The sequence below is a fragment of the Parus major genome, chromosome 26 (assembly GCF_001522545.3).
Source record: "Parus major isolate Abel chromosome 26, Parus_major1.1, whole genome shotgun sequence".
NCBI lineage: Eukaryota > Metazoa > Chordata > Aves > Passeriformes > Paridae > Parus > Parus major.
In genome coordinates this window covers 3,498,759-3,520,561 of record NC_031795.1, presented here as the reverse complement: position 1 = coordinate 3,520,561, position 21,803 = coordinate 3,498,759, and the positions used below count along the sequence as shown (strand labels likewise).

The window sequence follows — 21,803 nt, the reverse complement described above, 5'->3', positions numbered from 1 at the left end:
TGCCGTGCCAGGCTGGTGCAGCACACCAAGGACCTGATGGAGACGGAAGAAAAGCTCTGCATCAAGGTGCTGAGGACACTGCAGCAGATGCTGGTGAAGAGGAACAAGTATGGAGAGAGGGTGAGCACTGTGATCCATGTCAGGCCCCACTCCCCAGCTGGCAGAGCCCACCCTGGGCACCCAAGGGTGCTCAGCTGGTTCTGCCCTGGCCCCAGCCTTGGCATGGGGACACTGGTGACATTTGCTTGCCTTGCCAGGGCAACCTGCTGCGGAAAATGCTCATGAACAATTACCTGCAGAACAAGAGGTCCAGCTCCAAGGGGGAGATGGGGGATGCTGCTGGGGGAGGTGAGTGCTCCTCTCACGCCCCATCCCTTCAAATTCCCAACTCCCAAGCAGTGGTGGGACCAGGTCTGTGGCTGGTTGCCACGTCCCCACCTGCAGGGGAGCAGAGGATTTGGGGAGGTGAAGGGAGGGCAGTGAGATGCCCCAGCAGTGGTGGAGCCGTGCTGGCTCTGTGCTACCACAGCATCACAGCCCTCGTGCCCTCTCACGCAGGCCAGGACCAGGACTGGTCAGCCATCGCCGCTGTCCAGTGCCGGCTGGACCGCGAAGGGGCCACCAAGTTGGTGGCTGACCTCATCATGAACACCAAGAACGAGAAGATCTTCCAGGAGAGCATCCTGCTGGCCATCCGCCTGCTGGACGGTGGCAACACCGAGATCCAGGTGCTGAGGGGGATTGGGCAGCCGGGGGCTTATGTGGGTAGTGTGAGGGCCCAGTGCTCAGCTCGGGGCAGTGGGTTTGGCTAAAACAGCTCTTGTTTGTGCTGAAATCTGGTGATTTGAGTTTCCCAGCTCCATGGCTGGGTGAAGGGCTGGAGGCTGCGGGAGGGGCAGGTGGTTCCAGGTTGTTTCTGGAGTTCTGCTGATGCCCTCTGCCGGGAATTCCTAAAATGGCTCAGGGCTGCAGCTGCTGTGGGGGGCCTGTGGGGTTATCCCAACCCCTTTGTCACAGGAAAACTGAAAAATGCTGCATGCAAAACCCAGTGGGGCTCCGGGCAAAAGCCAGGTTCCCCTGGGCAGTGTGCTGAGGCTGCTGCTCGCGGGGACAGGCAGGGACACTTTGGACCTCGTGGTGGGGACCTGAACCAATGCCCTTTTACCAGAAATCCTTTTACAACCTCATGACGAGCGACAAGAAGTCTGAGAAGTTCTTCAAGGTTCTGCACGACCGGATGAAGAAGGCGCAGCAGGAGACCAAGTCCACGGTGTCGGTGAACATGAGTGACATCGGGAACAAGCCCCGCGAGGACAAGGACGAGCCAGACCCTGGCACCAAAGGTACAGGGCTGTGTCCCCTTGGCAGGGCCAGCATGGGGACAGCCTGAGCTGACAAGGGGACAATTCCCTCCAGGACGAGGAGACACCTTCCTGATGCCCGGCACCCCCACGCGGTACCCGATGGCCGTGGGGTTCCGGAAGGGCCACGACCCCGGGGAGCAGGGCCAGAACAACGAGATGGGGGTGACAGTGCTGATCATGGAGCCCATCCTGCGCTTCCTGCAGCTGCTCTGCGAGAACCACAACCGCGACCTGCAGGTTGGTGCTGGGCTCTGGGGGCCAGCTGGGATCTGCCCCAGTTTGGCCCCAAAATGCTGTGGCACCAGCAGCTCTGTGCCTTGGTTTCCCCATGTGCAGTGTACCATCCCTTGTGGATAACTTGGGGCTGTGGGGGGAGTTCGTGGCAGGACTGGCTGTGGGACTGAGATCTGTAGGTTGCAGGGGTTGTCATAGCCCAAATGCCCCTCAGACTGCAGCTGCAGGGGTGTGGGGAGAGAGGAATCAGGACCCCATTCCTGGGCTCTGCTCCACAGAACTTTCTGCGGTGCCAGAACAACAAAACCAACTACAACCTGGTGTGTGAGACGCTGCAGTTCCTGGACATCATGTGTGGCAGCACCACGGGCGGGCTGGGGCTGCTCGGCCTCTACATCAACGAGTACAACGTGGCTCTCATCACCCAGACCCTGGAGACCCTGACCGAGTACTGCCAGGGGCCCTGCCACGAGAACCAGGTCTGGGGGCCATTCCCCAAATCTCATCACAGACAGGGGAGGTTTTGGGGGTGATGTGAGGGAAGCAGGGACAGGTTTTGGGTTCAGAGTGTGAACAGGAGCAGAATGTGGGCAGCAGGGCTCCTGCACAGGTCACCAGCTGCTGCTTGGCTGCAAAATGTGGTGATGCAGATGGGGAGTAAATCATCCACTGGTGTGGATGATTTACTCCCTTTGCAGGGAGAGGGGAGGCTTGGGGGCCCAGGGCTGGAGGCAGAGCAGTGTTTGGGACCAGGATGTGCTGGAGGGTAGAGCTGGGAGGACCGGCAGGATCTGTGGGATAACACATTACCCGATTCCCCCAGAGCTGCATCGTGACCCACGAGTCCAACGGGATCGACATCATCACAGCCCTGATCCTAAATGACATCAGCCCCCTCTGCAAGTACCGGATGGACCTGGTCCTGCAGCTGAAGGTGCACAGAGGCCTGGGCTGGGCTGGTGGGGACGTGTCCGTGTGTCACTGCGTGTGTCACTGCGTGTGTCACTGCAAGGACCCCCTGGCAGGGTCACGGGGTGTGCTGTGAGGTGAGGTGGTCACTGTAGAGGGGACCCTGCCTACGTCAGACCCTTGGGTGTGGGAGCAGATGGGCTCAGCTGGACAGGGCTGGGGCATCACCACGCTCGGATGCCTCTGGCATGGGGGAGTTAGTGGGGGCACAGGATAATTCTGCACATCCCAAAGCCCTGGGCAGTGGCAGGGCATAGGTCCCCTCACCAAGGGCTTCTCCTCACCAGGACAATGCCTCCAAGCTCCTCCTGGCCCTCATGGAGAGCAGGCATGACAGCGAAAATGCCGAGCGGATCCTCATCAGCCTCCGTCCCCAGGAACTGGTGAGGGAACTGGGAATGTCCCACGGAGCCCCCAGCCCATGTCTGAACGTCCTCTGCCCTGGATCGTGCTGCAGTTTCTGCTTTGCACCCAAGAACCACCTCCCCTGCCCCACTGCTGCTCCTCCTGCCCAAATCCCGGCTGGAGGAGGAAACAGGGAGTGGGGAGGAGCTCAGTGCCCCTGTGCTGCCTTGCAGGTGGATGTGATTAAGAAGGCCTATCTGCAGGAGGAGGAGTGTGAAAACTCCGAGGTTTCCCCCCGGGAAGTCGGACACAACATTTATATCCTGGCATTGCAGGTAGGGAGCTGTAAAAGCATCCTGCCAGGCTGTGCTCAGAGGTTACACTTTTTTCTCTGTATTTGTGCACATTTCCTGCAGCCAGATTGGCCTCCCTGGGGAGCAGCCATGGCCTGCTGGCCATCCTGCACCCCCTGTGCCACCTGTCCCGCCATGCTGGGCTCACTGTCACCATCCCTGTCCCCCTCCAGCTCTCCCGACACAACAAGTCTCTGCAGCAGCTCCTGAAGCCGGTGAAGCGAATCCAGGAGGAGGAGGAGGAGGGAATCTCATCCATGGTATGGAGAGGCACAGCCCCTCAAGCCACCCTGATCCAAGGCTGTAAAGAGCCCTTGCAGAGCCCACCTGGGCTTTGTTGCTCAGGATCTGACGGATTTTGGTCCCCAGGGGATTAAAGAGGGAGAGACGCCTAAATGCCCCTTTTATCCAGGGGTAGAAGCCCAAAGGTGTGTGTGTGCCCCATTGTGGGGTGACATAGGCTGGTGGCCTTTGGGCCCTTACCCACTTCCCCCATTCCCTTCAGAAAGGAAAGGCCAAGTCCTTTGCTGCAGTTCCTTGCCTGGGTTCCTCAGATTCCAACAAGATTCAGCAGGAATGTGATTTCCCTGGGGGTTTTGTGAGCACTGGTTTGTAATTTGTGGATTAGCAGCACTTGGATGTAATTATTGCAGGGAATCGATTGTCTGTCGCCGCGGGGAGCACTCGCACCCCTTATGGAAGCTTTAATTCATTTGCTTTTCCCTGAAAACCTCATCAGCTGTGGGAGATGTCCAGGCACGTTGTTGGAACAGTCGGATCCAGCTTCTGGCTGGATCCTCATCCTCTCCCTTTCCCTCTCCCCATCCAGCTCAGCCTTAACAACAAGCAGCTGTCGCAGATGCTGAAGTCCACGGCCCCAGTGCAGGAGGAAGAGGAGGATCCACTGGCTTATTACGAGAAACACACATCCCAAATCGAGGCAAGACCTCTGGCTGTTGGCTTTCCAGCCTGCCCACAGCCCATGAATCCTACCTGGCTCCAGATGCCTCATGTCCAATTATTTTGCACCAAGAGCTGTCCCTCCTTCCCATCCCCATGCTGGCAGGAGCATTAGCTCCAGGAACTGAGGGATGAGCAGCCCCCTGGACCCTTCTCTCCTCTCCCAGCAGCAGTGGGATGCAGCTGATCCAGCAGCCTCATCCTTGGCATGGATCCCCCATTCCCACACTCCCACTTCCCATAGCCAGGGCTGCCTCTGCTCCAGGCACTTTGGAAGCTTTTAAATGAGTGGCTGAAAATATTTGGATCCTGTGGAGTGGGAGGGAGGAGGGAAAGGCACAGCTGGATCTGGGAAGGAGGAAAACACCATGGCAGAGCAGGACCTGAGGGCTCTGCTTTGCACAGATCGTGCGGCTGGACCGGAGCATGGAGCAGATCATCTTCCCTGTGCCTGGGATCTGCGAGTTCCTCACCAAGGAGACCAAGTACCGGCTCTTCACCACCACAGAGCAGGACGAGCAGGGCAGCAAAGTCAGCGACTTCTTCGACCAGTCCTCCTTCCTGCACAACGAGATGGAGTGGCAGAAGAAGCTGCGCAGTAAGAGCAAGGCAGAGCCTCCCCTGGGCTGCCCTGGTGGGAATCTGGGGGATATTCCTGCTGGGAAAGGGCTGTACACCTGGGAATGGCACTGCTGAGCTGCCCGTGCTCTGCAGAGCACCACACACCCCGCACAGTGCAGGGAGTGAGGGTTAAACTCCCAGTGATGGCATTCCTCTGTGCTGTCAGGGCAGTTTCTCCACAGTCTGAGGTGCTCCTTGCTCACATTCCCTGGCATTCCAGGTGACGTGTTTTCCCTGGAAAGCCCTTTCAGTTGCTTTCCCTAACCAGGGTCTCGTAGCTGCACATGAGAAATAAAACCTGTTTCTCTGCCCCCTGCAGACCTGCTCAGGGGCTTCCAGGCCAGAAATCCTGGCTGTAAATCCTGGGGACAGAGTAGAGGGTCCCACTATGGATATTGGGATGCAGCTGAGGAGTGTAGTAGCTGTGAGGGAGGACAGAGCCAACCTGATTCCGGGGTCAGAGCAGCTTTCCAGAGGGCTGGGAAACCATGGAATGTGAGCAGAGTCACTTAGAAAGTGCATTCCTCTTCCAGCAGATGAACAGGAGTGTTTTCAAAACACTCCATGAGTGGTTTGAAGGAGGTGGGAGGCTGGGTCAGTCTGGGACCAGCAGCTGCAGAGCCCAGAGACGTCTGGGAGGGGACACAGGGGGACACAGAGGGTCAGAGAGTACACAGGGATGATATAGGAGATTCAGGAGATTACAGAGGGTCTGGGATGATTCAGGAGGTCAGGAAGGACACGGGGATGGCACAGAGGGTCTGGGATGACACAGGAGCTCCAGGAAGGCACAGGGGCTCCAGGAGGACCCGGTTGGCACGAGGCTGGCTGAGGTTTGTGTGTTGCCTCCTCTCCCCCCAGGCATGCCGCTGATGTACTGGTTCTCCCGCAGAATGACGCTCTGGGGAAGCATTTCCTTCAACCTGGCTGTCTTCATCAACATCATCATTGCTTTCTTCTACCCCTATGTGGAAGCCACTTCCATGGGTAAGTGCCACCTGCTGCTCCTCGGGGTGGAAGGGAAAGGGATCTTCACATGCAGGAAAACTGGCACTGCCTCATCCTTGGGCTTCTTAGGGCTCCCACAACCCCAGCTCCCTTCTGCTGGATAAAGGATTAGTCAGGATTTCAGTTTCCAGCTCTCCCACCTCTTCCTTCTCAGGGAAACCTCTCTTCTCCTGGGCTGCCCTTCCCCTGTTTGTACAATGTGGGAAGCAGTGATGGGACTCATTCCTGTTGTCAGGCAAAGCCTCCATCACCTACAATGGCTCTGAGCTCTTGGATAAAAGATGTTAGAAAATGTATCAGTAAAAACCACCTGAACCAACACAAATCTTTGCAGTGCGGCGTCATCATTTCTGATAAAGAGCTCATTAGTGCCCCTGCCTCTAACATCCATGTGTTCCTCTTCCCAGGAGTGCTGGATTCCCCACTGATCTCCCTCCTCTTCTGGATCCTGATCTGCTTCTCCATCATGGCCCTGTTCACCAAGCGCTACGGGGTGAGGCCGCTGCTGGTGGCCCTGATCCTGCGCTCCATCTACTACCTGGGCATCGGGCTCACCCTCAACATCCTGGGGGCTCTCAATGTGAGTTTTCCACGTGCTGGGGGATCAGGAAGCTGTCCTGCCTTCCCAGAGCACAGCAAACCCCACTCCCTCCCGTTTCTGGCCATCCCCAGCTGACCAACAAGATCGTGTTTGTGGTGAGCTTCGTGGGCAACCGAGGCACCTTCATCCGTGGCTACAAGGCCATGATCATGGATGTGGAATTCCTGTACCACGTCGGCTACATCGTGACCAGCGTCCTGGGGCTCTTCGTGCACGAGCTCTTCTACAGCATCCTGGTATGATGAATTCAGGTGGCTGGGGACACAGGCAGCCTGGCTGCTGCTTTAGGAGCTGGAAGGTTCCTGTGACACTTTTCAGGGGCTGATTGATAGCAGAGAGAACAATTCCCTGTGCTCTAATCTTTGCATGGGCTGAGCTTTCTGCCTCCTGACAGTATCTATTGCTGTCTCTCTCCTGGTCCTGGGCTGTATCTCTCCTTCTAATCTGCTGTGTGCTTTATCTGGGTCAGCTGGGAGGCAACGTGAGCTGGCGAGGGCAGAGCCAGGGTACATGTGGCCTATTCTTGGCTCTCCTGCTGTGCATAAGTCACTCCATTCTTCTCTGCTTCCCTTCAGTAAGCTGGGAAACTTAAAGGCTTTGTGAGAAAAGTTAGTCAAGGTCTGCTGAGCGATCCAAGATCTCAGGATAAAAAGGGATATAGATAGACCAGGCATTATCAAGAGAAGCACCCCGCAGCATTTCTTTGGTCCTGGGTCCTTTCAGCTGTTTGACTTGATCTACCGTGAGGAGACCTTGTTTAATGTCATCAAAAGCGTGACGCGGAACGGGCGCTCCATCCTGCTGACAGCCCTGCTGGCCCTCATCCTCGTCTACCTCTTCTCCATCGTGGGCTTCCTGTTCCTGAAGGATGACTTCATCCTCGAGGTGGACCGGCTGCCGGACAGCAAAGCCAAAGGTTGGGCAGTGCTCGGGGTCACAGGAGCCTCCACACACATCTCAGGGTGTGCTGTGTGGGCTTTGACACTGGGAGCACTGGTTTTGGGGTCCCAGAGAGGACAGCTTTGTGCTCGTGCTGCACAGAGCAGGGTTTGGGGTTAGTGGTGGCAGAGAAGGGGACACAGAGCTACAAATGAAGGGTCAGCACTGCAGGGGTCTCAACACTGAGAAAAAGCTTCAGGGCCTAGAAAAAGTAGAATATGAAGCAACTTTTCCCCAAGAAGGTTGGCATCTTCCTGGGAGCCCACGGCAGTGGTTTGCTGGGGAGAGGTGCTGCTCTCACAGGGCTGGGGTCTCTTCCTTGCAGATGATCCCTTGGGGATGCAAAGGAACGTGGAGACCTTCATGGAGTCATGCAGCAGTGACAAAATCAGCTGCTCTGCTGCACCCACTGCCTTGGAAGGTAAGAGAGCCTTGTGGAAATGCCAGCCAGCTGAGGAAAATCCCAGCTTTTCCAAGGTAGAAACTAAATCCACTTCCTGGGACATGTTGGGCAAGAGGCCTGTGAATTTTGCACTGACCCTGCTATCAAAAATGTTGGGGTGGATTAATTTAATCAGAAAGGAGGTGGGAGCTGCAGGAGCGTTTGGCTGCTGGAGGAGCCACTGGGATGTTGATGGCTGGGACATCACAACAGGCAGCTGCTCCTTTGTCACTGCCACTGCAGCTGGAACCATCCCACTGCCAGGGTCTGGTGCTCTGCTGGGCTCTGAGTCCTTGCTCTGCTCTCATCCCCAGAAGCTGACCCGGAGCAGTGGGAACGTGCCTGTGACACACTGCTCATGTGCATCGTCACCGTGCTCAACCACGGCCTGCGCAACGGCGGCGGCGTGGGGGACATCCTGAGGAAACCCTCCAAGGATGTGAGTGGGGACAGCGCCTGGGACCTCTTTTCTTCTGCTAAACCCTGATGCAATCACTGCTGGCCCCCCTTCCTGGCAGCTGTGACACATCCAGCTCCATCCCTCACGTTCTCCCCCTCCCCTGGGTGCCTCAGCCACGGCCGTGTCAGGGCTGGGGTGATGGGAGCAGAGCTGTGCCAGACACACAATTCTCCCTCTCATCCATTACAGGAGTCCCTGTTCCCTGCTCGAGTTGTCTACGACCTCCTCTTCTTCTTCATTGTCATTATCATCGTCCTCAACCTCATCTTTGGGGTCATTATCGACACCTTTGCTGATCTGAGGAGCGAGAAACAGAAGAAGGAAGAGATCCTGAAGACCACCTGTTTCATTTGTGGTGAGCACTGGGAATACAGGAATTGCCCCAAAGCTCTCCCTCCCCTCCCAGACTGGGGGAAGGAAAAGAATTTCAGCTGGATTCTGGTTTTTTATTTACCACTGCAAAATCTGAATCTGTTCAGCAAGGGGTCACTGCACTGGGAGGGGTTTAAACAAAGACATAACTGCAGGGAAATTCTCGGTGCTGTTCCTCACCCTGCTAATGAGGTGTGAATGTAAAACCACCTTGTGGTGTTCTTGTTGCATCTCACTGCTGAGACCTTCCCTTGGCCAGTGGGGATAAAAAGCAGCATTACTGGAGAAATGTAATAGACAAAACACTCTGAAATCCTTTCAGTCAGCAGTGGGCATAAAAAAAAAAAAAAAGGAAAACCTCAGTAAATCTCTCTGCGCTTTTTCCTTTAAATATCCTCTGGGTTTATTTTACTGGGAAGAGCCAGCAGAACGTGTGAAGAAATTGTTCCCTGTGAGGGTGGGAAGTCCTGGCACAGGGTGCCCAGAGAAGCTGTGGCTGCCCCATCCCTGGAAGTGTCCAAGTCCAGGCTGGATGGGACTTGGAGCAACCTGGCATAGTGGAAGGTGTCCCTGCCCATGGCAGGGGGTGGAAGATCCCTTCCAGCCCAAACCATTCCATGATTTTCTGATTCTGTGATTTTAAACCGAAGTCTCCTGAACCCCCAGCTGGGTTCTTGCCACCTGGTTTGGACTAAATTCCAACTAATCATTAAAAGCACTTGAATGTCACCTTTGGGAGGGGATGCACTGGACTGAATTTCCTTCCATGTGTTTGCTGCTCACTCGCCTCCTCCCTGTCCTTCTCCACCCTTCCCTGCCTTTCCCAGGGCTGGAAAGGGATAAGTTTGACAACAAGACCGTGTCCTTTGAGGAGCACATCAAATATGAGCACAACATGTGGAACTACCTGTACTTCATCGTGCTGGTGCGGGTGAAGAACAAGACTGACTACACCGGCCCCGAGAGCTACGTGGCACAGATGATCAAGGTACCCTCGGGGCAGCTCCTTGCCTATCCCAACCTGCCTGCCCTGAGGATATCGGGAACAAGGGGCTGGCCAAGGGAAAACAGCTCTGGGAAATCCTTTTGGAAAATATTGGCTAATGGTGCAGTGCCTGAGTTTGTCCTTTGCTGTTTTTTTCCATGTGGTCTGTTTGAGGGCTCATCCCGTGAGTTGAAGGCTTGAACCAAGCAGGGAGTGGAGCTTCAAGGGTGTTTCAAGGCAAGGGAGGGAAAGGAAAGAAAGGAAAGAAAAACTTCTGCACTTGAGCCCAAGAACCAGCCTAGAAATGGAACATGCATGGAAAAATTGCATATTTTTGCAAAGAGAATTTCTTTTAATCCCTAAGCACAGGGAGGCTGCCTGTTAAACACTACCTTCCCTCCTTCTCTCTGACCCCTCACCCCACCCACCCCTGTCTGTGGTCATGTTCCCAGAACAAGAACCTGGACTGGTTCCCCCGGATGCGAGCCATGTCTCTGGTCAGCAATGAAGGGGAAGGGGAGCAGAACGAGATCCGCAATCTGCAGGACAAACTCAACACCACCATGAAGCTCGTGTCCCACCTCACCTCCCAGCTGAACGAGCTGAAGGAACAGGTATGGGAAATGGGAAATCCCCATAGGAACCCTCTGTCCTTCCCAGAATAGCCACTGAGGGCAGGGAGTGGGAGGCAGGACCTGCCCAAGGCAGCACGACAACAATACAAGTACAGGATTCCTGCAGCTCTTTTCTGGGGGAATTGGGGACACGTGGGTTTGGGTAGTGCCTCATCAGCTCAGTTTGCTGGCAGAGGCTCAAAGCAGTGCAGGCAGACACTTGGGAAGCACATCCAAGAGCAGAAGAGCCTGGAATTGCCTCAGCATGTCCTTGTTGGGATTGCAGATGACGGAGCAGCGGAAGCGCAGGCAGAGGATGGGGTTTGTGGATGTCCAGAACACCATGAACCACTGAGACACAGCTCCAGCCAGCGAGGGACTGCACCTGTGTCAGCTGAGGAGGCTGCTCCTCCCTGGGCTCCAGGCATGGATTGTCACTGTCTGGGGACAATGGACCACATGGGAAGGGATTCCCAGCAGCATCTCCCTTAGAGCGCTTGTAAGCAATTCCAGGAGCAGGGACTGGCCGGAGTCCTCCCCACACCTGGGCCCAGGTGTTTTTCTAACACCCTCGTAGGAAGATAAACCATACAGGACTTTCGTTCCTCATTGCAATAACTCTTTATTTTGCAACTGTGGAGGGTTGTATCTTTATCTCCATGTGCTCCAGCCCCTCAGCTGTGGGGTAAGTAGCTGTAGGGCCGCACTATTTAACTTATTCTGAGTGCCACTTGTCCCTGTGGATATTTGCCAAGCAGCCCTCGTTATGTGCTGTGCCTGCTCCACGCTGACCCCTCTCCATTTACAGAATTCTCTTCATCCCGTGGTGCAGAAAAGAGCAGCTGAACTCAAGGAGGTGGATTTAATTTAATTTAATTAACTCACCAGATGAGGAGCTGAGCTTGTCCTAGTGGGAACTAAAAGTCTTTTGCCTTCTGTGGACCAAGGATCTTTGGGCAGCAGTAGTAGTAGGAACCTGCAGGTTTACAGGAGTTCACTGTGAAGGGGTGTCCTGTGTTTTAGTTTCATCTCTGGTGTCATGTTTTACCTCTTTTTTTTTCCCTTTTTTTTTTTTTTTTAGTCATTATTGTTACTTAAGAACTGAAGTGTAAATTGCCTTAACTAAATTAAATACAGAATCATGTTATAATAAAAACTTCAACGTGGTAAAGAAAGTCCCTTTCCTGTGCCCTCTGGTGTGGGATGGGGCTGTCAAACAGAGGCACAGAACAAGGCCAGGAGCAGAACCCAAAGCTGGCACCCAAGGTGCTCCCCAGCCTGCTGCTCCCAGCTCCAGGTGTTGCACATCCCCTGCCAAACGCTGCCATGAAGAGCCACCAGGAGCACCAGCCTTGGTTCCTGGAGCTCTGGACCAGAGCCTGCTGCAGTTTGAAAATCTTTCACTGCCTGCCAGGCAATCGCTGCTGAAACCCATAAAAAGCAGCAGCTGTTGGTGCTGTGGAGCCCTGGCACAGCTCTGCTCCAGACACTCATCCTTCCCAAGCCAGCCCCAGCTCCAAGCCCAAGAACAGACTCTGATGAAAGCAGTAAAGCTCTAAAAAGGAATAAAAAAGCCCATAACAGTGAAGTTGCAGAGCACTTGAAATGTGTTTATGGCCCCATCTAGCAGCATGTCATTTAATCCTGCCTTCACCCTCAGCTCTGCACTAACCCACACATCCCTCTCTCCTCAGGCTGGGGGGAATCTGCACAGAGATGGCTCCTCCAGCAGCAGCAGCTCTGCAGCAGCTGATTAAAATCTGAATTAAACTTGTGCAGTGCTCCACTGTCACCATGGCAAAGTCACCCTCCATCCTCTCTGTCTTCTCTGAAGGAAAATAAATGTGATGATTAAAGTTCTCTCTCCCTGCACTGCCCTGGTCCCTGGGCTAACACACAAACACAAGCACAGAGAGGTTTTCACATCCTCTCTGTTCTCTTCACAAGAACATTTAAAGCTGCACCTCCTCCCTCTGGGCAGCTCCTGCTTGTTCCATTTTTTGAGATACAAAGGGCCAGGTTTGACACCACAAAGTTCCCTTCTCTACACTGCTCCAGCATGGATGTGCTAGATTCTCAGCAGAAAAAAAAGGAGGCACTAAATATGAAGAATGTACAGGGTAGGGCTGAACAAAAACGCTGTTGCTAAGAGGAATAAGCAGTTTTATTCATCATGGCAACACACAGAGCATCAGGGATATGTACAGTGGAGGAGCTGAGAGCTGGGCCCTCACTTCAAGTCCTCCTCGGGTTTCTTGGCAGAGAACTTTTCCCGCAGTCTTTTCCACGTCCCTTTTTTTATGTCTTCCATCTGTTTCAGAATGTCTGCAAAAGGAGAAGGGAGACAGAGATGGGGCCCAAGGAAGATAAGCAGGAAAGCAGAGGAATGAAACCCTCTTAAAAGAGCTCTGCCTTCCATCTGATTTGCTTTCCTGACTTTTCATCTTAATGAATTTTCATTCCGGGCCTGAGGCGAGGCTGGTTTCCCTTGCAATCAATGCAGGGAGTCTCTTATCACTAACAACTGATACTCAGTTTCCACACACTGCAATCAAAGTTAGGAACTGGAGCAGAACAAAAGTGCTCTGGCTCCCAGCTCTTTATAAAGGATGTGCCGAGAGCATTTCTGCATGGGGCACCCGGCTCCATCCAAGGGCTGACACAGAAGGAATATGAAGGGAATTGGAAGATGGTGAAAGAGCTGAGCTCAGTGCTGGGATGATGTAGCAAACATGTTCCTTCCACACAGATCCTGCTGTCTGACCCCACAGAGCCTTTGCAAACCCTCTATTGTTCCTGACAGTGCAAAAGCCAATTGATTCTTCACCCCAATATACTGAGTTACTCCTCAACTGAATTATTCCTCAACTTACTCCTCATACACCTTCACAGAATTTGAAGGCAGCCCCTTGGTGCCCTCCAGTCTCAGGGGCTGAGAAGGGATGCAAAGGAGCACCCCAAAGACCAGAATGTCCCTTTCCCCCTGCCCTGCCCTCTCAGACCAAGCCCAGCAGCAGTACCTGTGGCCAGGATCATCCTGCAATCCTCCACTGTCACCCCGGTGAAGGTGGTGTCTTTCAGGCGTGGGTACTTCTCAGGAGAGCAGGAAAAGGAGGGAGAGAGACAGAGAAGTCACTTGTAGTGCATGAAAAAGGTACAAGTGTCACCAGCTGGCACAGTTTGAGCGAGTTTTCAGCTGGGATTCTGCTCATCCACAGCAGGAACCAGGCCTGCCCTGTTCACCCAGCAGCTGCCATTGCTGCATCCACCCCTCAGCTGTCCCTCAGGCATTCCCAAGAACACTGCCATTCCCAGGAATGCTGCAGCAGGTGGTGGCTCCCCCGAAAAGAGAGGGGCAGTGGCCAGTGCCACAGCTCTCACCTTGTTTTTGTAGAAGTTGGTGTGGATCCTCACTAAGCTCTCATACATTTGGTCACAGGCTTCAGGGTCAGAGATCTGCAAGGAACACAAGTGGCACACAAGTCTGGATTTACACCTCCACAGCAAAAACCCTCCTTGTTCCAAGGGACAGTGGCCATGAAAGAACAGCTCAGAATTCCCAGTGCATTGCTGGATACTGTCCATCTGCTGTCCTGCTCCAGATTTTTCCCCTCCATTTCCCACCAGCTTGGCCTGCAGGAATAACAACACTTGGGATTTCCAGAACAGATCTGAAACTCTGCATCAACAAGACCTGACAGAGAATACACAGCCACAGAGAACGTTCTTGGCTGGTGCTGTGAAATCTGTGGCTTTTCCTGCTGCAAGGCCACTTCTGTCACCTGCCTCACTGTAGGGAAACCCACAGGACAAGGTGCCAGGCTGGATGGTAGAAACTACCTGTAGGGGGCCAAAAATAGCCTGTAATTGATTAGGGAAATCAGCACAAATGACAGGGAACAGCTTGAAGGGTAACTGGATTGCTATTTCAGTTGGAAGATCCGGCTCATCCCCAACCTGTGCCAGGTATCTCTGCCTGGCACAGCCCCTGCTCAGCTGTTTTTCCAGTCCACAGTGCTTTTCCTGGGTGTTGCTGTGGTACAATGAGCCCAGCTCACCCCAGAACTCAATGCTGCTGCTCCATGAATGGTTAAAACAGGTCAAGAGTAAAAATAACATCAACAGAAAGGTGTCAGGATGAAGTAGGAAGAGTCTCCTTTTTCAGCAGGGCTGCAGGAGAGAGGAAACAAGGACAGCCACACCACCCTGCAGGTGATCCCCACCTGTGCCCTGCAGCCCCATCCCAAACACCCCATGCCAAGGCTCCAGCACATCCAGCCATTAAAGAGGTGGCACAAACAGCATCCTTCCCCTGGAAATCCAGGAAATCTCATTCCATTAGATGGCTAAAGAGGCCTCGTGGCTCTAGTTCCCCTCTCAGAAACTCCTCCTGCCAGCACATTCAGCCTCTCTACACAAATTTCCACCACTGCTGCAGGCATCAATTCAGATTTCCAGGATCAGTGGCAGCTTTGGGATCTTGGAGCCAAGTGGTGCAACACATTAAGCTGCCCTGAGCATATGGAAAAGCAATAAAACCCTTCCCAAAATGCCTGCTGCAGACAATTCCGGTCACCAGTACAGGATTAGGAGCCTATAATGGCCCCTTGAGGTCAAAAACGCATCTCTGGAACAATGTTTTTATGCTAAGAAAGGGCACATTTGCATTCTGCAGCAACACCTCCGCGCCTGGGAAGGTCTGCAGCCAAGTCAGGCATCAGATTCCCTAATTCATTTCAGCAGCAAAGCCTAAACTCCAACAGAATTACAGCTGGAGGCGGAATTCAATTGTACAACTGCTGCATTCCATCAGTGTCAGGCAGTGCTGCAGCATCCCATCATCCCACCCTCGAGGTAAGGAGATCACAGGAATTAACTGGGTTCCAGCACAGCTGAAAAATTCCCAAAGCTCTGTACCCCACTCCCCTAACCACAGGAATGGGGTTCTCCAAAGTACATGGTGCAAAGAGTGCAGGAACTGGGTATAAACCACTTGTCCTGAGGATAAAACAGCTGTCCTGGGTACAAACTCAGTGTCCTGGTCACAAGCCCAGTGTTAAGTGTACAAACCAGGTGTCCTGGGTACAGACCCGGTGTCCTGGGTACCAATAATTTGTCCCAGGTACACCCCAGGTGTCCCGGGCACAAACTACTGACCTGGGCACAACCTCAGTTTGCCCCGTGGAGGGACGAGCCCGTGGCCGATATTCCAAAGGCTTCCCGGGGTGTGTGTTCCAAAGGCTGCCGAGGAGCAGCAGGCCTCCATCACCCCTGCGCATCCCGTTCCCTTCCAGCTCAGGATGTCCTGAATAATCCATGAAGCCTCAGGGAGCCCCGAGCACAACCTCCTGCCGGCATCCGGCCCAGCGAGCCCCGAGGCAGAGCCGAGTGTGAGCCCCAAACCCCGCTCTCCGCCCCGGCCCCTCGGAGCCACCGCCGGGCCGCTCCCCGCGCCCTCCCAGGCCGGCGCCGCGGGGTTACCGCCCTCCCGGCCCTCACCGGCGTGTTCTCGCCCTCGCGGAAGGCCTGTGCCACCCGCTGCCGCAGGACCGAGCCCAGGTCCCGCTGCTGCTTGCTGTCCTCCACCGGCCACTCCTCGCAGAGCCGCAGGAAGCGCCGGTACCGGCTGGCGGCCATGGCGCCGGGTCACGTGCGCCGCTCACGTGGCGCCGCCGCCGGGTCACGTGGCGGGCGAGGCGGGGCGGGAGTGCCTGAGGGGGGGAAAAGCTTTCCCGGAGCGGCGGGTCCCGAACTGCCCCCGGTCCCCGCCTTGTCGCCGGCCCGGAGCGCTGAGTGCCACACCTCCAGCGATGGGGACCCCAACAGCTCCCTGGGCAACCCCTTCCAAAGCCTGACCGTACTTAAAATGAGGAAATTCCAACCTGAACCTCAGCTTGAAGGTCGTTTTCCCTTGTCACGTCCCTTGGGAGCGGAGCCCGAGCCCTCCGGCTGCCCCCTCCTGTCAGGGAGTTGTGCAGAGCCAGAAGGGCCCCCCAACCCTCCTTTTCTCCAGGCTGAGCCCTTCCCCAGCTCCCTCAGCAATTCCAGGAGCTCCAGACCCTTCCCTGGCTCCCTCAGCAATTCCTGGTGCTCCAGAGCCTTCCCCAGCTCTCTCAGCAATTCCTGGTGCTCCAGAGCTTTCCCCAGCTCTCTCAGCAATTCCTGGTGCTCCAGAGCTTTCCCCAGCTCCCTCACCTGCTCCTCACAGGATTTACGATTGTTTGAGTTGAAGGGACTTTAAATCCCACCTCATCCCACCCCCTGCCCTGGCAGGAACACCTCCCTCTATCCCAGGTTGCTCCAAACCCCGTTCAGCCTGGCCTTGGACACTGCCAGGGAAGAGGCAGCCACACTGTGCAGGTGTATGAGGGGTAAAAAGGGAGGGCACGTTGAGCTTTTTCTAATTATTCAGCCAACAAGTTGCTTTCTGTGCAGCAATGAAGAGTGAGGGGCTGCCCAACGAGGCTCTCTGGCTATGGTGTCACACTCAGACCCTTCTCATCCACCCCTTCTCCCACTCATGTCCTGCTGTGCACCCTGAGGATGCTCAGGTGGCTCTGTGCAAACTTATCCACAAAGCCACAAAGTCTTATCCCAGACTTCTGATTGGAGCCAGGAAAATTGGTGACTTGCTCCCTACTGAAATTGGGTGTTTGCAGCTTCTTTTTTACAGTTTGTGGTCAAGCAATAACCCAACACTGCGAACAAGAGTCTTCCCAGGTGGACTCTGGGCCAAGCAAAATACACATCTGGGCCAGAGGTCTTAAATTTTCCAGCTATAAATTGCAGCAGCTCCCCAGCTTACTGACATAAATCCAAGTGAAGCATCTCCCTTGGGATCTGGTGTTTAAACTTGTGGCAATAACAGCTCTCTTAAAAAATTATGGACTTAAACAAAGGATAACGTACCTCAAGGATGCTGTGGGAGGGAAAAAGAGATGGACATTTGGGAGTTACTTTCACAATTTTATTGATATCCCCACTCCCCGGTAGTGGAGTTCTGTAGCTCTATTCTTTGTGCAAGGACTTCTCCTTCAGATTTCCCACACCATGCAGGAAGGAATTATATTTGTTCCGTCATAATAATAAAATCTGTCCACAGAAGCTGTAAACATTATTTTTAGAGTCTTTTGTTACTGTCTCCTTCAAACTCACACACGCGCACACGCACACGCGCACACAGTATTTGTATCAAAGAATTTCTGAGCGACCTTTGACGTGCAGTCCCTGACTCAATCTCACACTTTTTTTTCTTGTTTTCCTTGGTTTTTTTAAGCAAAAATCCCTTGATGTGAAAGTTTTTTGCGGCTGATACCTGACAGAGTCATCGTATTCCCATGCTTCCAGCCCCAGTGGAGCCTCTTTCCTAGAAAATCCATGGAAAATTCCCTGTTATAACCCCACAGGGATGTTAAAGCTTGGTGAGGTGCAGCTCTTGGTCTGAACACGTGCACAGAGAATCCCGACCAGGGACACTGGGAATGTTGGAGGGTGTTTTTCCCTCCCACCTGAGCAGGAGCAGGAAGGGAAGCTCCAAAGGGAAGCTCCATCTGTTTGTTCCTGCCCCAAACCCTCCTCCCTCTCAGCTGCGGGGCGAGAAGCTCCTGGTTCATCATTAAGACTCTTCTCAAGTAATGCTTTCTTTGGCTCACAAATAAATCAAGGACAGCAGTAAAACCAGAAAGGAAAATAAATCTTCTGATGGATGGCAGAGAGAGTAGATTCTTCCAGCTCTCTGCTTTCCACACTTCAGTTCAGTGACACAGAGAGTTTTCGGCACTTCCCAATTTATCTGTGCTCATTCCATGCCACATCCAGCGGCTGGAGGGTCCCACACAGCCGACCCCAGGCGGGATTTTCAGGGCTATCAGTCACTAGGAAATCCAGGCCGTTTCACAGAAATTCTCATTTCCCTTCCGACAGGCTCTGAAGGATTTTGATGAGGTTCTCCAGGCCAAAAATGTAGCCGTGGTCTGGCCCATCGTGTGGAGTGGGGTTGGGGTTGCTCTTGGAGCCTTTGAAGGTGGTGTGGGCAAAGTCTATCATCCTCACATCCACCCTGGAGGGGTTCGTGCCGTGAGTTTTTGGGAAGGGGAGGTGATGATCCGCACTCTCCTTGTACTCCTGCCCGTCATAAATGATGAGGAGCGAGCTGGAGTAGAACCTGTAGGAGCTTTGCTTCCGGATGACAGCGAGCAGGGCCTTGAGGCGCAGGACGATGGGCTCCAGCAGGTCCGTCCGCAGCTGGTTCCCATTGCACAGGAACTGCCGCAGGGTCTGCCGGAATCCCTCCGGAGAGAGCTTCCTCCCGTAGTATTTGTCTTTGCACAGGAAATGGCCAGTGTCTGCCTGGTAAACCTGGGAGGGAAGAGAGGAATAATCCATAAAATCATAGAATTTCCTTGATGCCTGGAGAAGGCTGACCTGGAGCAGAGGCTGGACAGAGTTCAGAATAAAGCTGGGATTTATTGGAGGGCCTTAAAGGACACACCTTGGGCAGTACAAGATCCAGCCAGGGCTGCACCTAAGATGGACCTAAAAATGGTCACAAAAATGGACATTTGGTCATGAGGTCTCACATTTTTATAAGTTTTGGTCCATCTGCATATTTGGGTTAATTGTCCAATTACAGCTTCAGGTTATGAAGTCCCATCCTGCTTGTTTTCTCTCTTCAGTCCACTGTTGTTGATGCTTTTGGGCCTGAAACTTGTATTGATTGTCCTTTGTAGCAATCTAGAAAAGGAATTGTTTTGTCTATCTGCTTTGTGAAGAGAGCTCACTAACACTTAATATGAACCTTAAAATTATACACCTAGGCACCACAGAATATAAAAAATATAAGAGCTAAAACTTACAGCATCATCCTGAGTTGTGAGGGATTCATGAATGATGCCTTAAGATTTTAGCCTTTATATTTTTCAAATCCTGTGCTGCATTAGTGCATGACTCTAAACTTCATATAAAGTGTTAACTACTTTGGTAGTTAACACTTAACACTGACACACTTTGGTCAGATAATTCCTCTGTTCCTGGAACCCAAGGACATCCTACAGCCTCAGGCCCTGAAAAGTATAAACAAAAGTAATTGGGGGGTAGGAAACTGGGGGAATATTACTTCATTACCTGTAATTGGAGAATTAACCCCTGATATGCAAATAGACCAAACTTGTATCTGTCTGAAAAACCTGTGACCATTGTCCATCTTGGGTGTAGCCTCTGGGAGGCTTTTGACTGACTGCCAAAGGTGTATCTGTTGAAGAACTTTAATAAATATCTACTTTATTCTCTTAACTTAAAAGGACAGAGGTTTTGAAAGGACTTAAAATGACATAGGTTTTGACTTTATGTATTTTGCTTTACATTCTATTCTAATTACTCTCAATTTATCTTTCAGGCAGGGTTTTGAAATCTGCTGGAGAATAGTGACTGAGGGAAATGCAATGCATTTGGGTTTCCAGGAGGAAGGATGGAGATTTCCAGCAGAAAAAAATTCAGTCTAAAATGAACCCCTGGCTCTCAGAGCCCCAAGATGGGGCAGCTCAGCCAAAGCACAAGTGGGGCAATGTGGTGCTTTTGGGGTTTTTTCATGCAACAGCCAAGAGCCGAGCAGGAATCTGTGTGGAAAAGCAGCTTCTCAGATGGAGTGAAGGGTTCCAGCTGCTCACACTGGTGGCAGTGGCACAGAGGAAGGGTCACCCTAAATGTGCTATATTTGACACCCTCTCTGAAAGGCCACTTTCTACAGCCCATGTTTGGGGGGAAAAGAGAATAAAACCTCTTTAATTCACACCAGCCAAGCTGGAGATTCCAGCTTGGCTCCAAGTGAGGAACCAAGGGGGGAACCAACACACCGAGGGGATGGAGGCTTTACCTGCATCCCACAGACGCGCACGCCCAGCGATGCCGAGGTGCTCTGCTCACACTTCTTGATGTGCCGGGCTTTCTTCTCCTCTGAGGCATCATCCCCGTGCTGCCGAGTGCCCATCTTCAGGTCCAGGATGCAGGGATAGCTGTACTTGGACACCACATTTTCCAGCAGGAGAAACTCTGAGTGGGAGTTCAGGAAAGCCCAATACTTTTAAATTCTAATTGAAAGAGGCCTTAAATCAAAGCAACTGCTGACACTCTCCATAACAGCTCACAACTGTAATGAGACTTTCTGAGCCAATTTCTCCGACATGTCATTGCTATGGGCCTCTCGCTGCCAATTGCAGTTAATTTACTGTACTACAGCCCTACCAATTAAAGCCCCAACAGCTCCATTCTCCAGTGACACCGTAGCCCTGGGCTGTCACTCCGACACCTTCCCTGGTGCCGAGCTCACTCCGGTGGGTGGGGGAAGTTGTTAAACTCTATTACTCACATGACTGGTGGGTAATGAAGTGTAATAGGAAAATAAAAGGCGAGGCAGCTGCTAATTCCTGTATAGTTGTGTTTTTAAATGTATGCCAAGGGGATCTTTGACTTCTGCTGAAAACTCTTGATGGGAAATGGGATTTATTTTTTTAGTTTTTTCTTTTTTTTTTTAACAGTGACAGAAGATTACAGAGAATATTCCTTATTTTCCCAGAGTCTGTGCAGAGGAGGGGATGCATCCCTCTGCAATAAACCCTACACTGATCTGTTATCCAGGACTGTGCCGGAGGGGAGAGAGGAGAAAGGATACGATGAAGTTTGTTCTCGTTGTGCTTGGAGGACATGCGGTTCAGGTGCTGCCGGTGACAGTGCAGTCCCCAGGGGTTGTAGCTCTTCCTTTCTGGCTGCTTCCCATTTGCATCTTCCAAAAGGGAATCTGTGTGGTACTGAAGGTCTGTCCTCAAAAGCATCTTCCCAGGGCAGCTAGACAAAGCACACAAAAGGACACATTGGGTTTATAAGCTCCAGAAGAGAATATTCCCTTCTTTTTTTTTTTTTCCTTTTTTTTTTCCTTTTTTTTTTTTTTTTTTGTGTAGGGCCTCAAACTTGATAAGGTGGATTTTCAGGGACTCTCAAAGGAACCGTATTGATCATGTCCAACCTGCAGAGATCCTTTGTTACTCCATAACAGTAATTTTCAGAAAGCCAGCTATTGCTGCCTGCCAATACTTTTTTTCATTACAATTTAAAGTGTGCTGGCTCCCTTGAAAAGCCATTCACAGCCCCAGCTGCCAGGGATCTCTATTTATCCACCTAATGGGCACAGCACAGAAAAATGGTCCAACAATGGGAATGATTCCAAATTTGGAGGGGCTGGCTCCAAGGATGGGAGGGAAGGAAAGAGTGATGAGGAGATCTCTTCTCCTTGGGGGGCCATTCCTTGGTCTCACTCATCCCAACTCCACCACTCCCATCACTCCAAAGGCAGCGGTTCCACAGCAGGGATATTCCACCTGCAGTCCCAGGTGGCCCAGGCCTGCTCTGAGCCAGTTTGGAATGAAGGATGTCCTGCAGAAAACCTCTGTGGGCCAGAGGTGCTGGGAGCACCGGGTGCCTTCCTGGGAGAGCTCTCCCCTGGGATGGGATGGGATGGGATGGGATGGGATGGGATGGGATGGGA

At 52.8% G+C, this 21,803-nt stretch overlaps 3 protein-coding genes across 5 annotated transcripts in view; 1 reads left to right on the top strand and 2 right to left on the bottom strand.

Annotated features, from left to right (window-relative positions):
- Nucleotides 1-11,442, top strand: part of ITPR3 (inositol 1,4,5-trisphosphate receptor type 3) — a 36,534-nt gene extending 25,092 nt beyond the window's left edge. The window contains exons 37-58 of one of the 2 annotated variants that reach the window (XM_015650810.3): nt 12-120; nt 258-348; nt 559-728; nt 1,169-1,343; nt 1,417-1,601; nt 1,877-2,077; nt 2,422-2,532; nt 2,855-2,950; nt 3,146-3,247; nt 3,439-3,525; nt 4,095-4,205; nt 4,631-4,823; nt 5,708-5,833; nt 6,262-6,434; nt 6,527-6,691; nt 7,179-7,371; nt 7,720-7,815; nt 8,151-8,275; nt 8,486-8,651; nt 9,496-9,656; nt 10,106-10,267; nt 10,554-11,442. In XM_015650810.3, coding sequence (XP_015506296.1) covers nt 12-120; nt 258-348; nt 559-728; nt 1,169-1,343; nt 1,417-1,601; nt 1,877-2,077; nt 2,422-2,532; nt 2,855-2,950; nt 3,146-3,247; nt 3,439-3,525; nt 4,095-4,205; nt 4,631-4,823; nt 5,708-5,833; nt 6,262-6,434; nt 6,527-6,691; nt 7,179-7,371; nt 7,720-7,815; nt 8,151-8,275; nt 8,486-8,651; nt 9,496-9,656; nt 10,106-10,267; nt 10,554-10,622 — 3,067 coding nt within the window. In that variant the 3' untranslated portion in view covers nt 10,623-11,442. Of the gene's footprint in view, nt 1-11; nt 121-257; nt 349-558; nt 729-1,168; nt 1,344-1,416; nt 1,602-1,876; nt 2,078-2,421; nt 2,533-2,854; nt 2,951-3,145; nt 3,248-3,438; nt 3,526-4,094; nt 4,206-4,630; nt 4,824-5,707; nt 5,834-6,261; nt 6,435-6,526; nt 6,692-7,178; nt 7,372-7,719; nt 7,816-8,150; nt 8,276-8,485; nt 8,652-9,495; nt 9,657-10,105; nt 10,268-10,553 lie in introns of those variants that run through there. The other variant, XM_015650811.3, reaches the window with a different exon arrangement.
- A 971-nt stretch (nt 11,443-12,413) lies between these two features.
- On the bottom strand, nt 12,414-16,087 carry LOC107214965 (ubiquinol-cytochrome-c reductase complex assembly factor 2). Of its 2 annotated transcripts, XM_015650812.3 has the most exons (4): nt 15,767-15,930; nt 13,649-13,723; nt 13,288-13,357; nt 12,414-12,592 (listed from the first exon to the last, which is right to left on the bottom strand). In XM_015650812.3, exons 1-4 carry the CDS (start codon nt 15,902-15,904, stop codon nt 12,498-12,500), a joined length of 378 nt encoding a protein of 125 aa, XP_015506298.1. In that variant the 5' UTR covers nt 15,905-15,930; the 3' UTR covers nt 12,414-12,497. The 2 variants fall into 2 exon arrangements, 1 of the variants encoding a protein (XP_015506298.1); XR_001525069.1 differs by having other exon boundaries at nt 13,288-13,723; nt 15,767-16,087.
- Nucleotides 16,088-17,212: 1,125 nt separating this feature from the next.
- Nucleotides 17,213-21,803, bottom strand: part of IP6K3 (inositol hexakisphosphate kinase 3) — a 13,575-nt gene continuing 8,984 nt past the window's right edge. The window contains exons 4-6 of the mRNA XM_015650348.3: nt 20,934-21,106; nt 20,139-20,314; nt 17,213-18,625 (exon numbers count right to left, since the gene is read on the bottom strand). Of these exons, the coding sequence (XP_015505834.1) occupies nt 18,173-18,625; nt 20,139-20,314; nt 20,934-21,106 (802 nt within the window). The 3' untranslated portion in view covers nt 17,213-18,172. The remainder of the gene's footprint in view (nt 18,626-20,138; nt 20,315-20,933; nt 21,107-21,803) is intronic.